Genomic DNA, 24886 nt, shown 5'->3' with positions numbered 1-24886 from the left:
GGTCCAGAGGAAACCCTCAAACAAAGACAGATGTAAAAAATACCCCCCAGACCCCCCACAAACAAACAAGAAACAAACCAGATCAAGAAAAACTTTGAGACTTTCCATTCTTCTACTCTGATGAGCATGGAACAGAAGGTCAACCTCACCAGGACAGGGCTCCTTGAACCTTGGTGCAACAATACTACCCAAACAACAGATTCTACTGTGCATGAAATTCCCCAAGGACAGCCTGGACAAGCTGCTCAGAGGAACACAGGTCAATTTCAGAAAATCTCTAGAAAAAAACTTATTGCAATATAATATGATCAGGGATCTATTGTCTCCCATTGAGCACAAAGCCTGGACCTGAAGAAAGCTTTTGCCCACCATTGGGTATGTATACAAAGCCTCCATTCCAACTCTGAGGTGTGACATTGTTTATGCATGCTGAAAAGTGTGTACACATCAGTGTCTGAGTTTGGTGACTGTAAATGGGATGGATCACCAGGTGAGCCAGTCTCTAGATGGTCGTTTATTCAGTCTCTACTCCACACTTTGAGTCTGTATCTCCTTCCATGTTCCCCCTTTTGTCCACCCCCTTTAAGATAGATAAAAGATCCACACTTTGGTCTTCCTTCTTCTTGAGTTACATGTGGTTTGTTAATTTTATCTTGGCTATTCTGAGCTTCTGGTCTTCTGGACTAATATCCACTTATCTGTATGCCCCAGTGTGGGGAAATGGCAGGGCCAGGAAGCAGGAGTGGGTGGATTGGTAAGCAGGGGGAGGGGGAGGGCATAGGGGAAGGGTGTTTTTCACAGGGGAAACCAGGAAAGGGGCTAACATTTGAAAATGTAAATAAAGAAAATATCCAATGAAAAGGCGGGTCATTGTCTTTATCTCTAGACAGTGGTACTTGTGGCTCTTTCATTAAAAACTGTAGTGCCTATTAACTCGGCAAGGTCAATGCCCCTAGGCTCCAGAATTCCCTGGTCATGAGCCCCATCCAGCTCAAAGTCTCCTTTCTCTTGGTCCCATTTTACTCTGAAAATCTTTCTTTCTACTTTGGATTTCTTCTTTCTTTTCCAAGGAGATCTCATTAGCATTTTGGAGAAAGCCTTTTTTTCTTGACCCAAGGAGTTTTACTGCAGATATTTTAATTCATGAAGCCAGAACAAGAGGCTGAGCTGCCAATCAAACACCCAGCTCCCATTGTTGGTATTTGAATGGGAGACACAGAATTACATTATGTAGTTTGGGGGTCATCCTTCATCAGTCCACTGAAACTTGCACCACCACCCTTGATAGCTCTCCTGCTCTTCTGTACATGCTGACTGTCTTAGTTCATTTGTGAATTGGTGGATCAGCTAGGGAGTGTGCATGTAGAGTGGGTGGACTGTAAACTGAAGTGGTCTCTGTCAGTACAGCTGTGGTTACCACTACTGAACTCAGGCTTGACAGCAAGTGCCGTTCCCCTCTGAGCCAACTCACTGGCTCTTAAGCTCCCTTGAAGTTAATTTAAGAATTTTATTTTGTGTTTTGGGTACTTTTTTGTTTGGTTTTTGTCTCTCTGTCTGTTTGTTTGTTTGACTGATTTTTGACAGGGTTGGTCAGTTTACCCATCTCTGGTTCTTCCTGAACTCACGTTGTATACTAGATTAACCTTGACCTCAGAGCTTCTCCTGTGTCTACCTACCTAATCCTGGGTTTTAAGTCTGCACCTGCACCATCTGGGAAATTTCATCTTGTTTGTGTGTTTGTTTTGTTGTTTTTAGACAGGGTCTCTTTGTTTAAAAGCCCTAAATGTCCCATAAGCCACTCTGAGGAGCAGTCTGGCCTCGAAATCAAAGATGCTCCTGCCTCTGACTGTAGTGCTGGGATTTATGCCCTGTGCCACCCTGCCCAGCTCTGGTTTAATTTTGTGAAAGATCCTCACTCCATAGATTTCACTGGTTGGGGTTTAGTTATTAAGATAAGGGTAGCTCTGAACTCCCTGAATCAGTCAAACTTTGACTCCTGAGGGGAGGGAATCAATGTGTATGCTCCCATTCTCAGTATAAATGTATTGTTTTAGTAAGATTTGTTCTATGTGTAGGGGTGCTTTGCCTACAACTATGAATGGGCAGCCCTCTCATGGCTGCTCCCCTAGAAGGTCAGAACGCAGTTTCACAACTGCTGGAACTGGAGTCACAGATCATTTCAAGCCACCATGTAGATGATAGGAATAGAAGGTTGACAGGTGTTCCTTCTTTCTAAGCCAAGTCTCCAGCCCAAGACCCACATCCCTGAGGAATTTTGTTAGGCTGATCCTACTTGTCATAATCTAAGTTGCCTGAGCAGCCAAGGGCACCATTTCCCTTGTCTTTTAGGGATCAGACTATACTTCAGCTTACAGTTTGGCTGAAGATGACATTAAAATGAGCCTCCTACCTCCCACTTCCAATTTTGAGCTTACCAGCATGCCCCATCTTGTCTGTTGCACAGAGAGTTTTAGAGAGGAATCTTTGAATGCTGGGTAGCTCCCTACCAACTGAGTACACACACAACACCCTGGCCACTATAGTAATGGAATCAAGCCTTGCTCCTGCCCTACCTTTTGTGTGGCTGCTGCTGCAGTTTACTGACAGAACATCCACTTCAGCCCTTGAGCTCCAGTACCTATTCCTAACTCTGACTCTGTATTCTGTCCCAAATCCAGCTAAAAAGAATACCTTTGAATTATGGTATGTCTCTGATCAATAACAGATTAAACCCTTAGCTGATGAAAACTAAAAATGACTCTGGTCCCATGAATGAAATCCAACCAGATGTGTTTATTCATAACAGTAATCCTAGCAATAAGAAGGATTCTGAGGCAGAAGAATTTCTAGAATTAGACTTCTAAAACACCCTTGGCTTCTGAGCATGACAAGACCCATGGAACAAATTGAAAACTAAGTAAACCTTAAGTAAATGAAAGAACAAATAAAAAAACTTGATGTTATATGGTTAATTAACAAGTGGAATGTTCATATTTATCCATGAAACCTTTTGGGGGGGGGTGAGGAAGAGTGGAGAGTATGTGAATACAAGTCCTTCTGATTTAACCGATGAAATGATTAGATCTTTGATCTGGAATTTGAAGGGTGGAGATTAAACCAGGAAATCCAATTCCAGTTTTGGTTGAAGGGTGTGGCTAAAATAGGGAGGGGTTAGCACAGAGGTATATAAAGGCTCCAGTTGATCCAGAGAACACACTCAGAGACCTGCAGCCTGATAACTGCCTGGTGCAGCTGGGACTTGGAGACCTATCTGCAGTGCTCAACTGGTATGTACTGGTTTTTCCTTGGGTAATGCTGTTTGATGTAGAGAAGTTTAGACTTCTTTAGAGGAACAGGTTGAAGACCTTGGGTTTCATTCCAATTGAATTTTTAGCCTTATCACCGATATATTTCTGTAGCATCACTGATATATTTCTATAGCTTGCATAGTTCATTAGTGTGTTTCATAAAATTTTTGAGACAAGTATTCTGTATCTTGTTCAAACTCTCTTAGAACTGGCCATGTGGCTCCTGGGAAGCTGGAAAGCAGATCATTCTGACTAACCTGTTCCTTCAGGTTTCCTCTTCACTGAATTTGTGTGTGTGTGTGTGTGTGTGTGTGTGTGGTGTGAGAGAGAGAGAGAGAGAGAGAGAGAGAGAGAGAGAGAGAGAGAGAGAGAGAGAGAGACAGGCTCTGGGTCACACTGTAGACCTGTACACCATGTATCTTTGGTTTTCTTCAATGCCCAATTGCTCGAGTGAAACTTTTGAGTTATGCATATGTATTGCCTTAGGCTTTGCGTTTCATCTTTTCCACATAGCTTTCTTCTGTGTACATGATCTGCTTACCAGACCCAGGAAACCCTAAAAATTGTAGAAATGCACTGAAGTCATTCTGCTTACTGGGAATTAATATTGATCTGCATCACAAAGATGTATGTTTGTTTTTTTGGTTGGTTGGTCAGTCGGTTGGTTTTGTTTGATTTTGGAATTTTTTTTTATTATTTTATGTAAGTACACTGTAGCTGTCTTCAGACACACCAGAAGAGGGAGTCAGATCTTGTTACGGATGGTTGTGAGCCACCATGTTGTTTCTGGGATTTGAACTCTGGACCTTCGGAATAGCAGTCGGGTGCTCTTACCCACTGAGCCATCTCACCAGCCCCTGGAATTTTTTTTTAAGAATGTTTTTGAGAAAGGGTCACACAAAAAGTATTTTGATTTGAAATTATGTGCTCATTTGGTTTTTAGAAAGACCCCGGTTGTGGGAGTCTGTCTTTCCACCACCAGTTTAGGTTGAAGAGGTAAATTGATTTCTCTGTCACTGTCAGAGTAGTAACTCTGAAGATTAGTGGTTGATGTAATGGTGAGGAAGTTTTACAAACTTTGTCTTGAAAGTATATTTTTTTCTGAATCCTTCCCAAGGAGCCTTCTGACTGGAGACTGAAGAGGATGAGTGTTCAGACTCTGTCCACTCTCCAGAATCTGACATTGAAGGCTCTGCTGAGAGATGAGGCTTTGGCCTTGTCCTGTCTGGAGGAGGTGCCTTTTCTGCTCTTCCCAGCACTGTTCCAGAGGGCCTTTGCTGGCAGACTTAAGAAGCTCATGAAGGCAATCATGGCAGCCTGGACTTTTCCCTGTCTCCCTGTGGGGGCTTTGATGAAGTCACCTAACTTGGAGACCTTGCAGGCTGTGCTAGATGGAATAGACATGCAACTGACAAGAGAATCTCACCCCAGGTGCGTAATAATCAAGTCGTCTATAAGGGATCATTTGGGTACACAGTAGAGATTGTGGGTTCAGGGAGAATGGCTTCTGATGGGATCATCAGACAGTGGTGCAGGAACCTTGAAGCTATTGTCTTCTTGGACTAAGGACAGTTGTAACTGACAGTTGTCAGTGGATTACAGCTTACTCTAAGTAGCCTGTAGAATGAGCTTATTCCTGGTTTTCCCACAACCACTATTAATGGGACTAAGGAGAAATAAAGAGTACCTTAGTGGAAGGAAAGTGGTCAGGTCTACACATGCAGCTCAGGGAAAGATTCTGTAGCATGCTTGTGTGCACATTGCACTCTGTTTCAAGAAATTATACCTTACCAAAGTTGGGGAGACTTGAGTTTAGAGTCAGGTAGTCAAAGCTGACTGTGGGTAGTCATGTCTGCTGACATTTGACATGTTTCACTCCCGACAGGGGAAAACTTCAGGTTCTGGACCTGAGGAATGTGCACCATGCCTTCTGGGACATATGGGCTGGTGCAGAGGATGGTAGCTGTTCTTCAGAGCCCTTGGATGAGAAGCCTACAGTAGTGAAGGTCCTTCGCAGATATGCAAGGAGGAGGCAGCTGAAGGTGGTAGCAGACCTGTGCCTCAGGCCCCGCCGTGATGAAACACAAGCATACTTCTTGAAGTGGGCCCAGCAGAGAAAGGACTCCCTACATTTGTGCTGTATAAACATGAAGATCTGGGCTATGCCCGTGGACTTTGTCTTAGAGATTTTGAATGTCTTTCATCCAGAGCACATCGAGGAATTCGAACTGAACACTGAGTGAAATGTGTTCAATCTGGCCCGTTTTGCTCCCTGCTTATGGCAGATGAGAAATCTTCGCAAACTTCTCCTGGCACCCCTCTATAAGAATGTCTTCAAGATTGCCAATAGGACAGGAGACAGAAAAGATAAGTGTGTCAAGGAGTTCGTTTCTATCTTCTCCAAATTCAATTGTCTCCAGCATCTCTCCATGCAAGGTGTCCACTTTCTCACAGACCACATGAGTCAGGTCTTCAGGTAAGCAAGGATGGAGATCTGAGTTACCTAGCAGAGCATTTTTTCTTGTCCGTTTTAAGGATTATTCATGTACAATGCCTGACAGTCAGCCACCTGGAACAAATTTTAGGGACCTTTTAGAATATGGCCGTTATGTGTATTGATTCAAAGTCTCAAATAATTACTCCTGAAGCAAAAGACTGAAGGGAGGTAAGGAGTAGCACAGATCTGATCAGAAGAGACTGTAATTCTTCTTGGAGTCACAGCCAACAAAATGATCAGAAGCGCTGGCCAGTGGTGGCACATGCCTTTAATCTTAGCACTTGGGAGGCAGAGGCAGGTGGATTTCTGAGTTAGAGGCCAGCATGGTCTACAGAGTGAGTTCTAGGACAGCCCGGCTATACAGAGAAATCCTGTCTAGAGAAAAGGAACAAAATAATCAAACAACCAACCAAACAAAAATGATCAGAAGGGAACAGAGAGTTAAGGTTGTAGTTAGGAGCTGGGGGAGACCATCAAAGTGAGGAGGTTAGCTCTGTGCTAAGATCTGTGGGAACAGCCTAATATCTTCCCCTACTTTCCCATGGTTTTGAGCCCCAGTACTGTGGAGTACAAGGGATATGAGGGATTGTGTGGAACTGTAAGGGATAGCAAGAGTGACTGTTCAGAAACTTGGATGAAATGCAGCTTTGAATGAGCCCACATGTAATGTCCCTAGATACTGTCAGGACTCTTTTGTCACAGAACTTCCTCTATGTGTCTTATGGGCTAAACTGGTTTTCTGTGTGGGACTGAAGCCAGCAGATTAAGTGTGGGTGACCTTGGGTCACCTGGTCCCTTCTACAACTGTATAAACTGCATTCCACGCTCTCCATCACCACTTGCCAGAACTAACCATCTGGTCTCACTTATTCCTAGGTGCTTGATGACACCCTTGGGGTCCCTCTCCATCACTCACTACCAAATTTCACAGTCAGACTTGGATTCCTTCTCTTGCTGTCAGAGTCTCTTTCAGCTAAAACATCTGGAGATGAAAGGCGTGGTCTTACAGGTTTTGGATGTGATGCCTCTGAGAGGTCTCTTAGAGAAAGTGGTAAAAACTCTTGAGACTCTGAATTTGCAGGGATGTAAGCTGAAGGACTCTCAGCTCAATGCACTCCTACCTTCCTTCATACAATGCTCTCAGCTCACCAAGGTCAACTTTTACAACAATGACTTCTCCATGCCCATTCTGAAGGACCTTTTACAGCAAACAGCCAACTGGAACAAGATGAATGTGGAACAGTACCCTGCCTCTCTGGAGTGCTATAATGAGTTGGGACATGTCTCTGTAGAAAGATTTGCCCAACTTTGTCAGGAACTCATGGATACACTAAGGGCAATAAGGCAGCCCAAGAGCCTCTCTTTTGCTACACGTATATGCCACAAATGTGGTGAGTGCTGTGTCTATGGCAAGAGAGCCAGACTTTGTTTTTGCTGGCGGTGAACATGGATTCAGAACTTCTGCATGTGAATAAATGACAGTCTTGAGACACATCTCTCATCTGGGGTGCTCAGAGACTGACTTCAGGCAATGTACAGATACTTGGAAAGGAAAGGATGTGCAATAATTGGGATCTTGGAGGCTAAGCTTGACATGGGGAGCAGACTTGTGGACTGACAAAGGCAACTTGGATGTTTTGAATTGACTCTGCCAGGACAGATTAACTAGATCCTTTGTCATGGACTTGTAAACTTTTTGTTCTTCACTGTAATATATAATTGAATAAATAGAACATGGGTGCTTTTTTAGATGTTATTCCTGATGTCTGAGTAGAATAAAATATCTAACTTTAAGCATTTTGAGCAAATGTCCTCTGGAGAGAGTCAAAATGAACACATGGATGCTAGCATGTCATGATTCAAAATCTGGGATAGGTGGATAAAGTTATCAGCTAAGGTGGTTCACATATGGATATCTAGGTTGGCCGGTGGTAAAAAAAAATTCATAAACCCAATCTCTGTGTCTCTCACACTCCTTTTTCCTTCCTTCCCCTCACCCTGTCTCCCTGTCTGCCTGTCAACTTCACAGGCCTTGTTGCTTGGAACCTATGAACCTGCTGGAAGTTTGCTCACAGAAAATTCCTTTCATGCTCTTCAGAAAAATAAACAAATCAACAAACAAAAGCTCATGAGCCCAAAAAGGCAATGAGCCATGTTTAATAGTACATGTTGCTTTAGAAGAGGGCAGATTTTGATTTCAGAACTATCATCAGATGCCTACAGCAGTAACTCAGGCTTCAAGTGTTAATCTCATTTCTTCAGACATCTGTGGATCCTAGCATTTACAAGCACCATATGTACAATAAATCTGCATATACACAAAATTGAGAACATCTTAGAGAAAGTCACACCATTTCACACAGGTTTCAGAAAATGAAGTAATTGATTAAAATGATATTGGTCAGTAGCAGTTCCCAGAGTTTTGTGTGCCTCCAATGGTATTCCCCTCTACCATAGTGTGAAGAGAATGTGTGAAGTTTCAGGTGTTTTCATTGAGCTTAATTGGGGACCAGTAGCCCAGTTTGTTCTGTTCTCTGGTTTGAAGCCTGCACCTTAGAAGGGTGAAAGAATACTAGGAGTTTGTCCTAGAACAATATCTGTCTATTTGCCTGCCAGTCCTTTTCAAGACAGTGGTTGGGACCCTTAGTATTGCTCAACAGTTCTATATGGTGAGTTTCTCTCTAAAGAATCTACAATACACAAATACATTAACGTGCACATACACACACCAAACAAATGAATAAAAAAAATTGAGAATGAAAATTTCAAGGTAATTCCAAATATTTTCAGTATGTGAAATAAACTTTTGATTCATTGTTATTCTATACCTCCAAGTACTTGGCCTATAGCAATTCCTGATACCCTTAGTTTACCCATGGTGGAAAGAGAAAGACCAGTAACTAGACTTGAGCTATGGTGGTATTTAGTCACTGAGATGAAAGATGAAGTTTGAAAATTTCAAATTATTTTCACAATATGTGAGATGGAGCCCCAAGACATCATCCATGCCAAGCAAGCATAGAACCACTGAGGTACATCTCAGGTTGATTTTGATCAACTCATCCAGTTGTTCATTTCTGTAAGATGCTTTACTTCCAGAGGGTCTTACTTTGTAGCCTATCCTGGCTGATAATTTTGTCTACCTAAGAGGATTTGCAATCCCTCAGAAATATTTTTCTGGGGCCATTGATTCTTCAGATCATGTTTGGTCAAATTTACAAATCTCCTGCCTCATCTTCTCATACCAATAAACATCATTTAAAAACAACGCCTCAAATGTCTTTATATGAGGAAAGAAAAATATTTGGTGTCATCTTGGGCCATGTGCCTATCTTAGAGACAGCCTGTAGACATGGGATTGGTGCTTGCCCATTTGGTCAAGGTGTGGACACATGGAACCAGGTTAGTAGAGCACTCAGTGTCTGAGAGACCAGACAGTGACTTCATCCAGGGAATCAGTCTCTCTACTAGCTTCTTTGGGCTCTTTGTTGCTGTTGACACAGGCTGTCATGTATGAGCTGCCTCTGCAGTAAGACAGCTGTGTACTCCTGATACTCCTCCCTCTTCTTTCCATGTGAAGGCAAGAGGGCAATATATCAAGCCCAGTCTCCAGCAAGGTTTTCAATGGCCTTTGAATTTAGACCTCTCATTTCAATCAGTAACTTGCAGTATCAAAGGTGCGTTGTACTCTCCAATTTCTCCTTAAAAGAATGCAGTTCCATGTCAGGCGTGGTGGCACATGCCTTTAATCTCAGCACTCGGGAGGCAGAGGCAGGCAGATTTCTGAGTTCGAGGCCAGTCTGGTCTACAAAGTAAGTTCCAAAACAGCTAGGGCTATGCAGAGAAACCCTGTCTCGAAAAACAAAACAAAAACAAAAACAAACAAACAAACAATCAAACAAACAAAAAGAATGCAGTTCCACAGAAACTGATCTCACTGCTGGTTTGGTGGTCCACAGTTCCAGTCTCAGGATTCAGGGGTGGTAGCATCAGGGTAAATATTCAAGCTAGCCTTAGCTTCATAATTGGCTGCAGGCTAGGTTAGTCTACGTCAGACTGACTCAAAAATAAAGAAATATGTATGGAAAGTAGATTAGGACATATCATTTCTAAGATATTGACCCAGAGCACCCAGGCTCTGTGTGGGTGGGGAAGCACCCTTATAGAGGCAGGAGGAGGGGTAATGGGAAAGGAGGGTCCCAAAGGGGAGACCTGGAAAGGAAAAAAAAAAACTTTTGAAATGTGTCTTAGTCAGGGTTTCTATTCCTGCACAAACATCATGACCAAGAAGCAAGATGGGGAGGAAAGGGTTTATTTGGCTTACACTTCCATACTGCTGTTCATCACCAAGGAAGCCAGGACTGGAACTCAAGCAGGTCAGGAAGCAGGAGCTGATGCAGAGGCCATGGAGGGATGTTCTTTACTGGCTTCCTTGGTGATGAACAGCAGTATGGAAGTGTAAGCCAAATAAACCCTTTCCTCACCATCTTGCTTCTTGGTCATGATGTTTGTGCAGGAATAGAAACCCTGACTAAGACAAATTGGTACCAGGAGTGGGGTATTCCTGTGACAACCTGACCATGTTTTGGGGAGGACTGTGGAAGGACTTTGGAACTTTGGGCTTGAAGATTCATCCGTTGTTAAATCTCTGTCGGATGTTGTGTAGGAGCTTGGAAGATAATGTTGAGAACACTGCAGAAGATGGAGGTCTGGTTTGTGAAATTTCAGAGGGAAAATTAAAGACTCTTTTCAGGGCCATTGCTGTTTTGATTGTGAAGATTCTGTAGTTCTGGTTAGCTGGGGCTGAAGAATCAGCTGTGATTAACAAGATACCAGAACTACCAAAGCAAAAACTTTGCATTACTGGGACTATTGATGCTGGTTAGCTGGAGCTAAGAAATTAGCGGTGATTAAGAAGAGACCAGCATCATTGAGATGACATCTTCTGGGAAGTGTTTTCTGAAAGCACAAAGAGGCTGTGTTCCAGAGATGGCCAAGGTTGTACTCCTGCTGCAGTGGGTCTTGGTAATATGTAAGTGTCACACAGGTGGTACTGGTTTTGAAGGCATGAAGGGGTCACGCAAAGCAGCTGAGGTTTGGCACTGTGAGAGGCCATGGAAGGCCATTGGTGAAGGTGCAGCCTCAGTTGCAATTGACGGCCCAGGACTGAAGGGGTCATGCAGCCTTTTGGAGATGCCAGTACCATGAGATGACCACCAAGAGCAGCAGCAGCAGTGGAGTACAGGTATCTGGAGCCTAGAGGACTACGCGTGTGCTACAAGGGGCATGGCTGGAGAAGTGACCCAAGCCCTTGGAGGAGCCCAGAAGATCGTGAGTTGGATCCCAGACATTGGACGGTTGGAGATTGATTTTTGCTTTGATTGTGACTGTGCCCTGTTATTTTCCCTCTTGAAGGAAGAAACTGTTTTAGTGGAGCCCACAGTTAAGAGACTTTTAATTGTAAAAAAAGAGTTTGGATTTTAAAAGAGATGGATATTTTAAAGAGATTGAAAATTTAGGAATATGTAAAGACTGTGGGACTTTTAAAGTTATTTAGATCTTGGGGATGAATAAGAATGTAAGGGTTGAGGCTTACTAGTGATGTGTTTGTGTGTCAAGTTGACAAGGGATCAATTGTACTGGCTAGTTTTGTGTCAACTTGACACAGCTGTAGTTACCACAGAGAAAGGAGCTTCAGTTGAGGAAATGCCTCCATGAGATACAACTGTAAGGCATTTTCTCAATTAGTGATCAAGGGGGAAGGGCCCCTTGTAGGTGGGACCATCTCTGGGCTGGCTGTCTTGGATTCTATAAGAGAGCAAGCTGAGCAAGCCAGAGGAGGCAAGCTAGTAAGGAACATCCCTCCATGGCCTCTGCATCAGCTCCTGCTTCCTGACCTGCCTGAGTTCCAGTCCTGACTTCCTTGGTGATGAACAGCAGCATGGAAGTGTAAGCCAAATAAACCTTTTCCTCCCCAACTTGCTTCTTGGTCCTGATGTTTGTGCAGGAATAGAAACCCTGACTAAGACAAAATGTAAACAAATAAAATATCCAAGAATAAAAAAAGAAACAAAATGCATGATATGAAGAGTCAACAAAACCAAGAGCTGACTGAGAAAAATCAATAAAATGGATAAACCCTTAGCCAAACTAACTAAAGGCTATAGAGAAAGAATCCAAATGAACAAAATAAGAAATGAAAAGGGAGACTTAGCTACAGAAACTGAGGACATCCAAAAATCATCATCATATCTTACTACAAAAGAATTGTACTCTTAAAGTACAGAAACATTGACAAGATCGAGGATGAAATTCCTTTTATGATATCTCTATGAAGAGAGAACACTAGAGACCTTTGTCTCAGTCCCATCAGAAAAGCTTCAATCTTACACTAATACAATGTTTATATAAGCTACTCCCTTAAAGAACCAAAGTAAATTGAACTGAAGAACAAGAGACTGTTCCCCATAAGTTAGGAATGGCATTATCAGAAATGCTGTGGACAGTTTTCCTATCAGCTACAAATGCTTCCATAGTTATTTATAATTAAAGTGAAAATAGTTGTTTGGAAGAAAAAATATAAGTAAATATTTTTTTTATTTTATTATTGACATTTAACAAACAAAAAAAAAGAAAAAAGAAAAAAAGAAAAAAATACCTTGTTTGCTTACACATTGCTGATCTATAACAAGCTGCTTAGTTACAAATGTAATTAGGTTCTTGGGAATAATAATTTTATTCATAATACTTAAAATATTGGCTCATGTGAAGGTATTCGGAAACATATTTTCTCTTAGTATACTCATTGTAAACTTTCATTTAAACCATAGACTATAAGTACACTGTTATTTTTGTACTGCTTGGAAGATATAGCTGGGATATATAGGCTGTGGTAGAAAAAGAGTGTTGGAGCTTTGCTCCACCCATCAAATGTGTATGTATGTATATGTTTAAAGTTGAAGGTTTTGAAGCTTACTTCATCCACCGTGTGTGTTCGTGTGTGTGTGTGTGTGTGTGTGTGTGTGTGTGTCTGTGTGTGTATGTGTGTGTGTATGTGTGTGTGTATGTGTGTGTGTTTGTGTGTGTGTTAGAGAGAGAGAGAGAGAGAGAGAGAAAATATATATGTAAATTATGTGTGTGTGTGTTAAAGAGAGAGAGAGAGAAAGAGAGAGAGAGAGAGAGAGAGAGAGAGAGAGAGAGAGAGAGAGAAATTATGTATGATCCATCAACACTTCTGGCCAGTCCCACTGAGTATTTTGCTGGCAACAGATTGCTTCTTGCCAACCCCGTAGAATCAACCTTTGCTCCTTCAGAGAAAAGTCAGCTGGGTGATCAGCTACCAACTCTATGCACAGCCTCAGTTTGCCCTGGATGTCAAAGCTGGCCTTTGAAAAATGAAGATGTCAACATTTTACTTCAGGATTGCAAGCAACCTTTTCTTTCCTAGGCTCAATCCAAGAAGTATGTGCATCACTCATTTGTAAGTTTTCCAAAACAGAAGTCAGCAGTTATCACCTTCACAGCGGGATTTGGTACAGCTTCCAGCTCAGGCTCTTCTACCTACTTCTGGATCTTGGTCTCTCCTGAGCAGGAAGCACCAGCAATTCCAGCCCATACATCCCAAACATCATGATGCTCATTCTGCATATCGGGTACTCAAAGTTTCCACCTCCTATGGGTAACAGGTGAAGTGTCAGTGGAAAAGAGATGACTTTCCATGGAGTCAGCACTTCCTTTCTCCTATCTGGTCTAGGCAGTGTTGGTTTTTCTCCTAGTGCTGAGTATCCACTAACAACCTAATGTTGTTAATGACTTTTTCTGAGCTGCCTCCATAGCCCTGTGAGTTTACTCCATTCTGTTACTCTTTAACTGGTACTACTACTACCTGTGGGAGAGTCAAGGGAAGGCTCTTTCCCTGTACCTACATCTTTACTATTAGTCCACTCTACACTGAACAGTATTTTCTCATCAGAGAACAACATCAGTCAAGGCATCTGTAATCTTACTAGTGAAACTTCCAATCTACCTCTGTTCCCATCCTGCAAGATCCAGTGGATTACTTCCCCAAAAACCAGTGTCCCCCACTTGATATTACATGGGCCATGCTTACCTGAGTTGAAATTCATGTGTAAATAGGACATATAATCCACCCAGCAAAGCCTGAAATATTGCCTTCTGGAGCCTGTATATCAAGGCACCACAGGAAAGTAGATGGAAGGCCATGCTGACACCATAGCCTTCACAACCTTAGTGAATCTATCAGTGAAAGCCTCCTCGAACAGTGCTGGGAGAAGATCAATGAGCAATTTCTCCAGAGACAACCAAGGTCTCATACTTCAGTGCCTTCTTCCTTATCAGCTCCAGGAATTGGGGTGGGCCATGAACTGCCATCCTGATTGGTTCTGGGAAAAATTCCAAGATAGAACAAACAAGTAAACTTTAACTCACACAAACACAAATCAGTGTCCAACAAGTATCACTAAAGGCTTACAATCTGATAAAGTTACTAAACATATTCTTTCAGTCTTCCTGTCTCTGGCCTCTAATCTCGGACCAGGGTAGTTGGGTGGGTGAAGTGCCAGAAGGTAAGTAGTTACAGATCAGCCATGCAGTGGAGAACACCTAAATAAAGCCAAACATTTAAAAACAAAACCAAACAAACAAAAAGAGTGCTCCACACATTGAAGTATATGCCTTTCATTCCAGCCCTCAGGATGCAAAGATATGGAGATTTTGCTTTCTAGCCTGTTCCACATAATAAGTTACAGGCTACTTAGAACCATGAGTAAGAGTATTTAAATCACACATGCAAACTCACACACAACCACACACCCATACACATACACCACACATTTTTTGGGATTCTATTGCTGTGGTGAAAAGTCATAGCCAAAGGCAAGCTGAGGGTAAAAGGGTTTATTTGGCTCACCCTTCTACACTGTAGTCCATCATCAAAGCAAGCAAGGACAGAAAAACATGACAGGAACCTAGAAGCAAGAGCTGATGCAGAGGAAATGGAATGGTGCAACTTCTTGCCTTGTTCTCTGTAGTTTGCTTTCTTTTAGGACCACCAGACCAGGAATAGCACCACCATAAGTCAGCTGGACATCCCCATCAAGCACTAAGAAAATTCTCCATTGACCTGCTCAAAGCCCATACCTATGAAGCCATTTTCTGAACAGTTGTTCCTTCCTCTCAGATTACTCTAACATGTGTCAGTTGACATAAAACTATCCAGCACATCTTTCCCCTGTCAGCTTAACACATAAACGCTTTTTGAGACATAACCCTTCACTTTTGGGTGGCGGGTGTTGATCACCAAGATCTCGGGTTAATAAATATCACAAATATAAAACATGAATAATTAAACCTTCACAACCTTTACAAATTCAATCACATCGAAAGTGCAGTCTCTGAAAAAAAAATCCAGTCTCCTCCAAGTCACCTGCCTGCCAGATCCACCTGCGGCACCTAGATGTACCCTGTCCACTGAGCTCCATTTTCCAGTCCATCGCTCTGCCTGCATTTCTGCAGGTCTCTCAGCATCTAGAATGTTCTAGTCAGTCTCTGCCCAAGGTCTCTTGCCTGCCAGGTTTCCTTAGGCCACACACAGCAGAGCAAATTTCACCTTGTACCCTGCACTCCACCTGCTTGCTCACAAATCTGCCCTGCTTTTCAGGAGGCTTGCTGGCACCAGAGACAACCCAAGAGCTAAAGGTCAGCATAAGAACACAATCAACAACAGCCAAGGCAATATGGCAACTCCAAATCCCAGATATTCTACTACAGTAAGCTCTGGATAACGTAATGTAGCTGAAGCAGAACAAAATGATCTTATACTCAATTTTTTGAAGATGATAGACACCTTTAAAGAGAAAATGAATAAATCCGTTAACCAAACACAAGAAATATAATCAAACAGGTGAAGGAAACACATAAAACAGTTCAAGACATGAAAATAGAAGAGAAACCACTGAAGAAAATACAAACAGAGGCAATCTTAGGGATTACAAACCTAGGTAAGAGAAGAGACACCACATACACAAGCATCTTTAACATAATACAAGACATAGAAAAGAAAATTTCAGGTGTCAAAGATAAAATAGAAGTATTTGATACATCAGTCAAAGAAAATGTTAAATCGAAGGAGGTTCTGATGCACAACATCCAGGAAATTTGGAACACTATAAAAAGACCAAACCTAAGAACAATAGAAATAGAAGAAGAAGATTCTTAGCTCCAAAGATACAGAAAATAATTTCAACAAAATAATAAAAGAAAAATTTCCTAACCTAATGGTAGAGTTGCTTATAAACATACAAAAAGCTTAAACAACACCAAATAGATTGGACCAAAAAAATCCTCCTGCCACATAATAATTAAGACACTAAATGTAACAAACAAAAATTATATCAAAAGCTGCAAGGGGAAAAGGCCAAGTAATATATAAAGGGATACTTATTAGAATTACACCCAACTTCTCAAAAGAGAGTTTAAAATCCAGAAGGTCCTGGTGCAGACTCTAAGGGACCACAGATAGATGGCCCAGACTACTATACCCAGGTAAAACTTTACATCACTATATATGGAGAAAACAAGACTGTCCATGACAAAACAAATTTAAACCATGTCCATCACCAAATACAGCCCCATAGGAGATACTAGAAGGAAAACTCCACTCAAGTAAGTTAACTCCACACAACAAATGAAATAATCCCATACTAGCAAACCCAAACTGGATACACACACACACACACACAAACACACACACACACACACACACACACACACACACACACACACACGCACGCACACAGACTCATAACCAACATCAAAACAGGAATCATCACTTATTGCTCATCAATATCTCTCAACATCAATGGGCTCAATTTTCCAGTCCAAAGACACAGACTAACAGAATGGATGTGAAAACAAGACCCTGAATTTGCTTCATAAAAGAAACAGAATTCAACAACAAAGATAGACATTACCTTAAAGTAAAGGGCAGGAAAAAGATTTTCTAAGCAAAAAGACCAAGAAGCAAGTCAGTGTAGCCATCATAATATATTTTGACTTTCAATGTACATTATGGAAGGACACTTCATATTCAAAAAATATAAAAATCCACTATAAGAATGTCTCAATTATGAATAGTTCCACAAATGCCAGGGAACACATATTTGTAAAAGATTACTAATGCTTAAATCACACTTCCAATATCATACATTGGTAGTGGGAGACTTCAACACCTTGCTTTAACCAAAAGACAGATTATCGAGGCAGAACCTAAGCAAAAAAATCAGAAATAATGAAACAAGCAGAAGTTATGAATCAAAGGGACTTAACAGATACCTTTAGAACATTTCACCCAAACAAGAAAGAATATACCTTCTCAGCACCCCATGGAACCTTCTCCAAAAGTGGCCATGTAGTTGCTTACCAAGCAAACCTTAAGAGATACATGAAAACTGAAATAATTACCTGTATCTTAACAGACCAAAATGGATCAAACTGGATTTCAACAGCAGTATAAACAACAGAAAGCCAACAAATTCCTGGAAACTAACAACCCTCTACTCAATGATTACTCAATGGGTCAGAGAAGAAATATATTAAAGACATTGTAAAATTCAATGAAGATGAAGGCAGAACATACCGAAACCTAAAGGATACAATGAAAGCAGTGTTAAGAGGCAAATTCATAGCACTAAGTTCCAATTGAGTACTACTCAGCTATTAACAAAATGGATTTATGAAATTCTTGGACAAATGGATGTATCTGGAGGATATCATCCTTAGTGAGATAACCCAATCACAAAAGAAGTCATTAGATATGCACTCACTTATAAATGGATATTAGCCTAGAAACATAGAACAGCCAAGATTCAATTTGCAAAACACAAGAAAATCAAGAAGAATGAAGAACAATTTGTGGATAATTCATTCCTCCTTAGAATAGGGAACAAAATATCCATGAAAGGAGTAACAGAGATAAAGTTTGGAGCTAAGATGAAAGAATGGACTATCCAGAGACTACCCCGCCTGGGGATCCATCCCATAGTCAGCCACCAAGCCCAGACACTATTGCATATGTCAGAAAGATTTTGCTGAAGGGACCCTGTTATAGCTGTCTCATATGAGTGCCTGGCAAATACAGAAGTGGATGCTCACATTCATCTATAATATCAAACACAGGGTCCCCAATGGAGAAGCTAGAGAAAGCATCCAAGAAGCTGAAGGGGTCTGCAACCCTATAGGTGGGAACAACAATATGAACTAACCAGTACCCCCAGAGCTCATACCTCTAGCTGCATATGTAGCAGAAGATAGCCTAGTCGGCCATCACTGGGAAGAGAGGCCCCTTGGTATTGCAAACTTTATATACCCCAGTACAGGGAAATGCCAGGGCCAAGAAGCAGGAGTGGGTGGGTAGGGGAGCAGGGTGGGGGGAACTTTCGGGGTAGCATTTCAAATGTATATAAAGAAAATATCTAATTTAAAAATAAGATACAATTTGCAAAACACATGAAACTGAAGAAGAACGAAGACCAAAATGTGGACACTTTGCCCCTTCTTAGAAATGGAAACAATCACCCATGGAAGGAGTTACAGAGACAAAGTTTGGAGCTGAGACAAAAGGATAGACCATCTAGAGACTGCAATATCCAGGGATCCATCCCATAATTAGCCTCCAAACGGTGACACCATCGCATACACTAGTAAGCATTTGCTGCAAGGACCCTGATATAGCTGTCTCTTGTGAGACTAGGCTGGGGCCTAGCAAACACATAAGTGGATGCTCACAGTCAGCTATTGGATGGAGCACAGGGCCCCCAATGGAGGAGCTAGAGAAAGTATCCAAGGAGCTAAAGAGATCTGCAACCCTGTAGGTGCAACAACATTATGAACTAACCAGTACCCAGGAGCTCTTGACTCTAGCTGCATGTGTATCAAAGGATGGCCTAGTGGGCCATCACTGGAAAGAGCCCCATTGGACATGCAAACTTTATATGCTCCAGTACAGGGGAATGCCAGGGCCAAAAAATGGGAATGGGTGGGTAGGGAAGTTGGAGGGAGGGTATGGGGGACTTTTGGGATAGTATTGGAAATGTAATTGAGGAAAATACGTAATAAAAAAATATTAAAAAAAAAAGAAAAAGAAAAAAAAAGAATTAGCAAGGTACTTGCTGCTGGGTTAAACTTTTGTTGGTCTGCTCCCGAGTAGACTCCATATCCTGGTCCATCCTAGAGCAACCACTGCATTCAGAGTCTTGGAGCTGCTGCTGGGAGCCTGGTAGACTTGGAACCCATCAACCACCCCCCACCCCCATCCCCGAATACTGCTCTCCTTTCTTCCATCCATTCCACCCCTTCTACCTGATCCTTCCTGCTGTGGCAGACTTCTAGTTGGTCTGCTCTGTGAAGACTCCATATCCCAATCTATCCTAGAGGACCTGCTGCACTCAGAGCAGTTGTTCTACCAGTGTCTGACAAATACAGATGTGGATACTCACAGTCTACCATTGGCTGAGCACAGGATCCCCAATGAATGACCTACAGAAAGGACCCAAGGAGCTGACAGGTTTTGCAGCACCATAGGAGGAACAACATTATGAACTAACCATTATCCCCAGAGTTCCCAGGAACTAAACCACCAACTAAAGACTACACATCATGGGACTCATGGCTCCTATGCTCATAGATTGATAGAATTAACATAGTAAAAATGGCCATTCTGCCAAAGGCAATCTATAGATTCAATGTAATCCCCATCAAAATCCCAACACAATTCTTCAAAGACATAGAAAGAGCAATTCTCAAATTTGTCTGGAAAGGAAAAAATCCCAGAATAGTGAAAACAATTCTTAACAGTAGAAGAGCAGCTGGGGGAATCACCATCCCTGACATGAAGCTTTACTACAAAGCAATGGTGATAAAAACTGCACAGTATTGGTAGAGAGACAGACATGTTGAACAATAGAATAGAATTGAAGACCCAGAAATAAAAGCTCACACTTATGGTCATTTGGTCTTTGACAAAAACACCAAAAATATACAATGGAATAAAGAAAGCATCTTCAATAAATGATGCTGGTCTAACTGGCTGTTTGTTTGTAGAAGAATGAAAATAGACCCACATTTGTCACCTTGAACAAAGCTCAAGTCCAAGTGGATTAAGGATCTCAACATAAATCAAGACACACTGAATCTAGTAGAAGAGAAAGTGAAAAAGAGTCTTCAAGGATAGCTAAAAGCAGTCCATGTGGGGGAATCTCAGGGACAAGCAGAGACCTGGGGTGGGTCAAGCTCCTGGGAGGATATGGGAGTTACCCTGGGTGAGACTCAAGGAGCTAGGAATAAGGAGACTGAAATGGCCACTTCCTGTAGCCAGGCAGGATTTCCAGTGGAAGGAGGGGGACAACAACCTACCCACAAAACCTTCCATCCAAAAATGTCCCTGCCTACAAGATATACAGGGATAAAGATGGAGCTGAGATTGAAGGAATAACCAACCAATGAGTGCACAAACTTGAGACCTACCTCATAGAGGAGAGCCAAACCCTGACACTCTTGATGATACTTGGTTGCACTTCAGGACAGAAGCCTAGCATAAACATCATGTGAGGATTCATACAGCAAGTGATGGCAACAGATGGACATGCACAGCCAAATATTAGGCAGAATTCAGGGAATCTTTTGATATAGTCAGAGGAAGGATTGAGGGAGCCAGATGGGTCAAGTATACCAGAAGGAGACCTAGAGAGCCAAGTCACCTGGACCCTTTGGGCATTCATAGAGATTGAGCCACCAACCAAAAAGCATGCATGGTCCAGACCTAGGGCCCCTACAAATGTGGAGCAGATGTGAAGCTTGGTCTTAATGTGTGTCACCTAACAAGTAGATGGGGGGTTGTCTCTTATTGAACTTTGCTGCCTTCTATTGGAATCTATGGGAACCTAGTGGGGCTGCCTTGTTTGGCCACAGTAGGAGAGGATGTATTTGTTCCTGATGCAACTTGGTTTGCCAGGGTGGTGTGGTAGCTGATGGGGTTGCATAGTGAATACCTTTCCTTCTCTTGGGAGAATGGGAGGAGGAAATGATGAGAAAGGGTCGAAGGGTAGGCCTAGGAGGAAAGGGAAGGCAGGATGTGATCAAATGGTAAAGTGCATAAATGAATGAGTGAAAATAAACAGAAATGATAAATAGGGAGCTAGACATGTTTAACATTTAAACTTTGTCAACTGCAAACTGAATAGAAATGTGTTCTCCCTGAAATATGTTAGCAACCTATGTATTCATGAGCTACTTATAATTAAACTAAATAATGATTAAATATGCAAAAGTTTTGGTATATGATAAAGTTGTGAGGATTGGTGTGAAGCTTGGTTGCTATAGTTAGTATGTACTTATAACTGATAATTAGCATATGCAAATTATACACACACAATGTTGTTCAGTCAGACATCATCCTACAGATATAAATAGGTAGGGTTATATTTATTTTAGTTCCTTATCTCCCCCCTCTGCACATTGTTTCTTTCTTCTCTCTTATCAGTATATGCTTAAAGTTTATACTATAAAAATTGTTCAGGTTTTTTATTCTTTTGAATTTTATTTACTTATTTGTCACAGCTTTTATTCCATTCCTGAGCAGGGATAAGATGAAGTCAAGAGAGACCGGAAGGAAAGTGCTAAGGGATTCTAGCTCCATGTCAGGAGGAAGTTTTGTGGATTTTGATATTAGTTATTTAGATAAGTAGATAGAATGACATAGAATTTCTCCTCTGCAGTCTCAACCTACAGGGTGTGGAGATAACTCTTATGTATTATTACATCCTGTTAATGGGGTTCACAGATCCAGTGAATGGATAGAAAAACACTTTACAAAGTAAAACACATCCAGAGATTTCTTGGATTGACTTAGGACATTGGTATTACTTTGATATATCTACACAGTGATTATCTAAAAACAAACAAACAAACAAACAAACACACCATCAACATGCACAAGGTCACCAAATATTTGAAATGTAATTAATTAAATATAATGCCAAACTGGTAAGCTTTCCTGCAACATAGATACCTGCTTCCTTGTGAATCTGTATCTGTGAGTGCTTTTTTTCCCTTTTCAAACATAGGCCTGGAGAGATGATGGCTCAGTAAGTAAGAGTCTTGGTTGGTTGCTCTTTCAGACAACCTGAGTTCAATTCTAGACAATTACCTGGTAGCTGATAACCATCTATACAGGGTTCTGATGCCTTTTTCTGTCATGCCAGCTTACATAGTAATAGAACAGGAATAAACATAAAATGCATACAGAAATAAATGTTGTACATTGACAAATTCCTAATTTCCTCTACTCATCCATAGTTTAGGAGCTCAAACTCTGGAGCCCAAAGCACCCTACCCTATTGCTCTCCAGCTGAGCTCAATGGACACACCTGTAAGTTCACATGCTCTCTTCACAGAGCCACACAACTGTTGATGATCACCATCCAAGTTTTAATTAATTGGGCCATTTTCTTTATTACTTTGTGAAACTGAGTCCTTTTTTCTTTAAGAACTTCTTTGACTAGGTGTATAGCTACATGTATATTATGTGGGTTTGTGTATGTGAAAGGGGGCATTCACAGAGGCCAGAAAAGAGGGTCCTATCACCTGAAGCCTGAGTTCCATTGGACAGACACCTGATTATTAGCTCTGAAACAGAACTTTGCTCCTCTGCAAAAGCAGCGTGTGCTCTCCACCAATGAAGAGTCTCTCTCCATCTATGCCTTGTTTATTTTAAGAATACAAATGCACGTTAAATGTGGGGAAATCTCAGGTGAGTCCTAAGGAACAAGGTCAGGGAACTGTTGAGATAGGAAGACAGGTTGCAAGGGAAGACAGAAAGAAGGAGTGTAAGAGAGATTTGTTGTTTGGTCTTTCTTCTTCTTTACCTTAGGCCAGCCTAAATGTCCATATGGGTCCCACCTTAGCTGATAACTTTATCCATCTTCCAAAGATTGTGAAAGGCCTGGCATCAATGTGTACATTTTAACTTCACTCCAGAGGGCATTTGTAGCAGAGTCCTTAAATTTAGATACTTTATTCAATTCAGACAGTAACAATGATGTGTAAATGAAGAACTCATATTCTAAGTGTTCAATAAATGCAGAGTAACAAATTATTTTATTGATGGTTTACTATACAGAAAAGGGGTATAATGACTTGGCAGAGGGAGTCTTTTTTCTTTTGTTCTTTTTTTTATTACAACTGAAGAATTAAAGTACATTTGTTTTGTAAAGTACATGCTTTATGTAGTGGAGAGACCTGCATATTATGGGATACCTTTATATAAAATATTGGTGTGTCATAGAGTTTTGGAGTCCACTGGAATAAGGCTTTAGAGACATGTGGCATAATGGATGGATAAAGAGGTTCCAGTAGTCACTTCATTAAAGCATGATAAAAAGATCAAGATTACAAAGCCAGACTGGAAATCCTGTTTACTTTGCCCTATGTTGTCTTCTTTCCTTTAGGCATCTCGGTTGAGTCCAAGGTGCCTTGAAATCTGAATGTACTAGATATTAATTGTGATCCTTTTAATCTTCCTTCATAGGAGGTGTGACTATGTAGCTCAAATTGTTTAAATATTTTGTGCACATAACTGATCAGCCACCCAGGAGGGTTGTACATGTAACCCAGGCAAAGTACAAGGGAAATAAGTGTCAAGAAAAGTTTCATTTTATACATTTCCAATTTCTTTTTTTTTGTGTGTGTGTTCTTTCCACAACAATACTCTTTTTTTTTTTTAAATTAGGTATTTTCCTCGTTTACATTTTCAATGCTATCCCAAAGGTCCCCCATACCCACCCCCCAATCCCCTACCCACCCATTCCCCCTTTTTGGCCCTGGCATTCCCTTGTACTGGGGCATATAAAGTTTGCAAGTCCAATGGACCTCTCTTTGCAGTGATGGCCGACTAGGCCATCTTTTGATACATATGCAGCTAAAGACAAGAGCTCCCGAGTACTGGTTAGTTCATATTGTTGTTCCAACTATAGGGTTGCAGTTCCCTTTAGCTCCTTGGGTAATTTCTCTAGCTCCTCCATTGGAGGCCGTGTCACCCATCCAATAGCTGACTGTGATCATCCACTACTGTGTTTGCTAGGCCCCGGCATAGTCTCACAAGAGAGCTATATCTGGGTCCTTTCAGCAAAATCTTGCTAGTGTATGCAATGGTGTCAGCATTTGGAAGCTGATTATGGGATGGATCCCTGCATAAGGCAATCACTAGATGGTCCATCCTTTCCTCACAGCTCCAAATTTTGTCTCTGTAACTCCTTCCATGGGTGTTTTGTTCCCATTTCTAAGAAAGGGTAAAGGGTCCACATTTTGGTCTTCGTTCTTCTTGAATTTCATGTGTTTGCCAAGTTGTATCTTATATCTTGGGTATCCTAAGTTTCTGGGCTAATATCCACTTATCAGTGAGTACATATTGTGCGAGTTCCTTTGTGATTGGGTTACTTCACTCAGGATGATACCGTCCAGGTCCATCCATTTGCCTAGGAATTTCATAAATTCATTTTTTAATAGCTGAGTAGTATTCCATTGTGTAAATGTACCACATTTTCTGTATCCATTCATCTGTTGAGGGGCATCTGGGTTCTTTCCAGCTTCTGGCTATTATAAACAAGGCTGCTATGAACATAGTGGAGCATGTGTTCTTCTTACCAGTTGGGACATTTTCTGGATATATGTCCAGGAGAGGTATTGTGGGATTCTCCTGTAGTACTATGTCCAATTTTCTGAGGAATGGTCAGACTGATTTCCAGAGTAGATGTACAAGCTTGCAATCCCACCAAAAATAGAGGAGTATTCCCCTTTCTCCACATCCTCGCCAGCATCTGCTGTCACCTGAGTTTTTGATCTTAGCCATTCTGACTGGAGTGAAGTGGAATCTCAGTGTTGTTTTGATCTGTATTTCCCTGATGATTAAGGATGTTGAACATTTTTTCAGGTGCTTCTCTGCCATTCGATATTCCTCAGGTGAGAATTCTTTGTTCAGCTCTGAGCCCCATTTTTCATGGGGTTATTT

The 24886-nt window shown here is 41.5% G+C and overlaps 1 protein-coding gene and 1 non-coding gene across 2 annotated transcripts in view; one reads left to right on the top strand and one right to left on the bottom strand.

Moving 5' to 3' along the window:
- Pramel41 (PRAME like 41) overlaps positions 1-24886 on the bottom strand; it is a 43115-nt gene that overhangs the window by 7172 nt on the left and 11057 nt on the right. Inside the window, exon 3 of the mRNA XM_017321257.1 lies at positions 13916-14207. Coding sequence (XP_017176746.1) covers positions 13916-14028 — 113 coding nt within the window. The 5' untranslated portion in view covers positions 14029-14207. The remainder of the gene's footprint in view (positions 1-13915; positions 14208-24886) is intronic.
- On the top strand, positions 4440-7249 carry BC080696. The gene is made up of 3 exons (XR_168623.5): positions 4440-4739; positions 5194-5784; positions 6682-7249. It is a non-coding gene; the product is annotated as a cDNA sequence BC080696 (transcript).

This window comes from Mus musculus, chromosome 5, assembly GCF_000001635.26.
Source record: "Mus musculus strain C57BL/6J chromosome 5, GRCm38.p6 C57BL/6J".
Classification (NCBI taxonomy): domain Eukaryota; kingdom Metazoa; phylum Chordata; class Mammalia; order Rodentia; family Muridae; genus Mus; species Mus musculus.
Note: the sequence above shows the minus strand (reverse complement) of the source record. Positions and strands in the feature narration are given on the sequence as shown.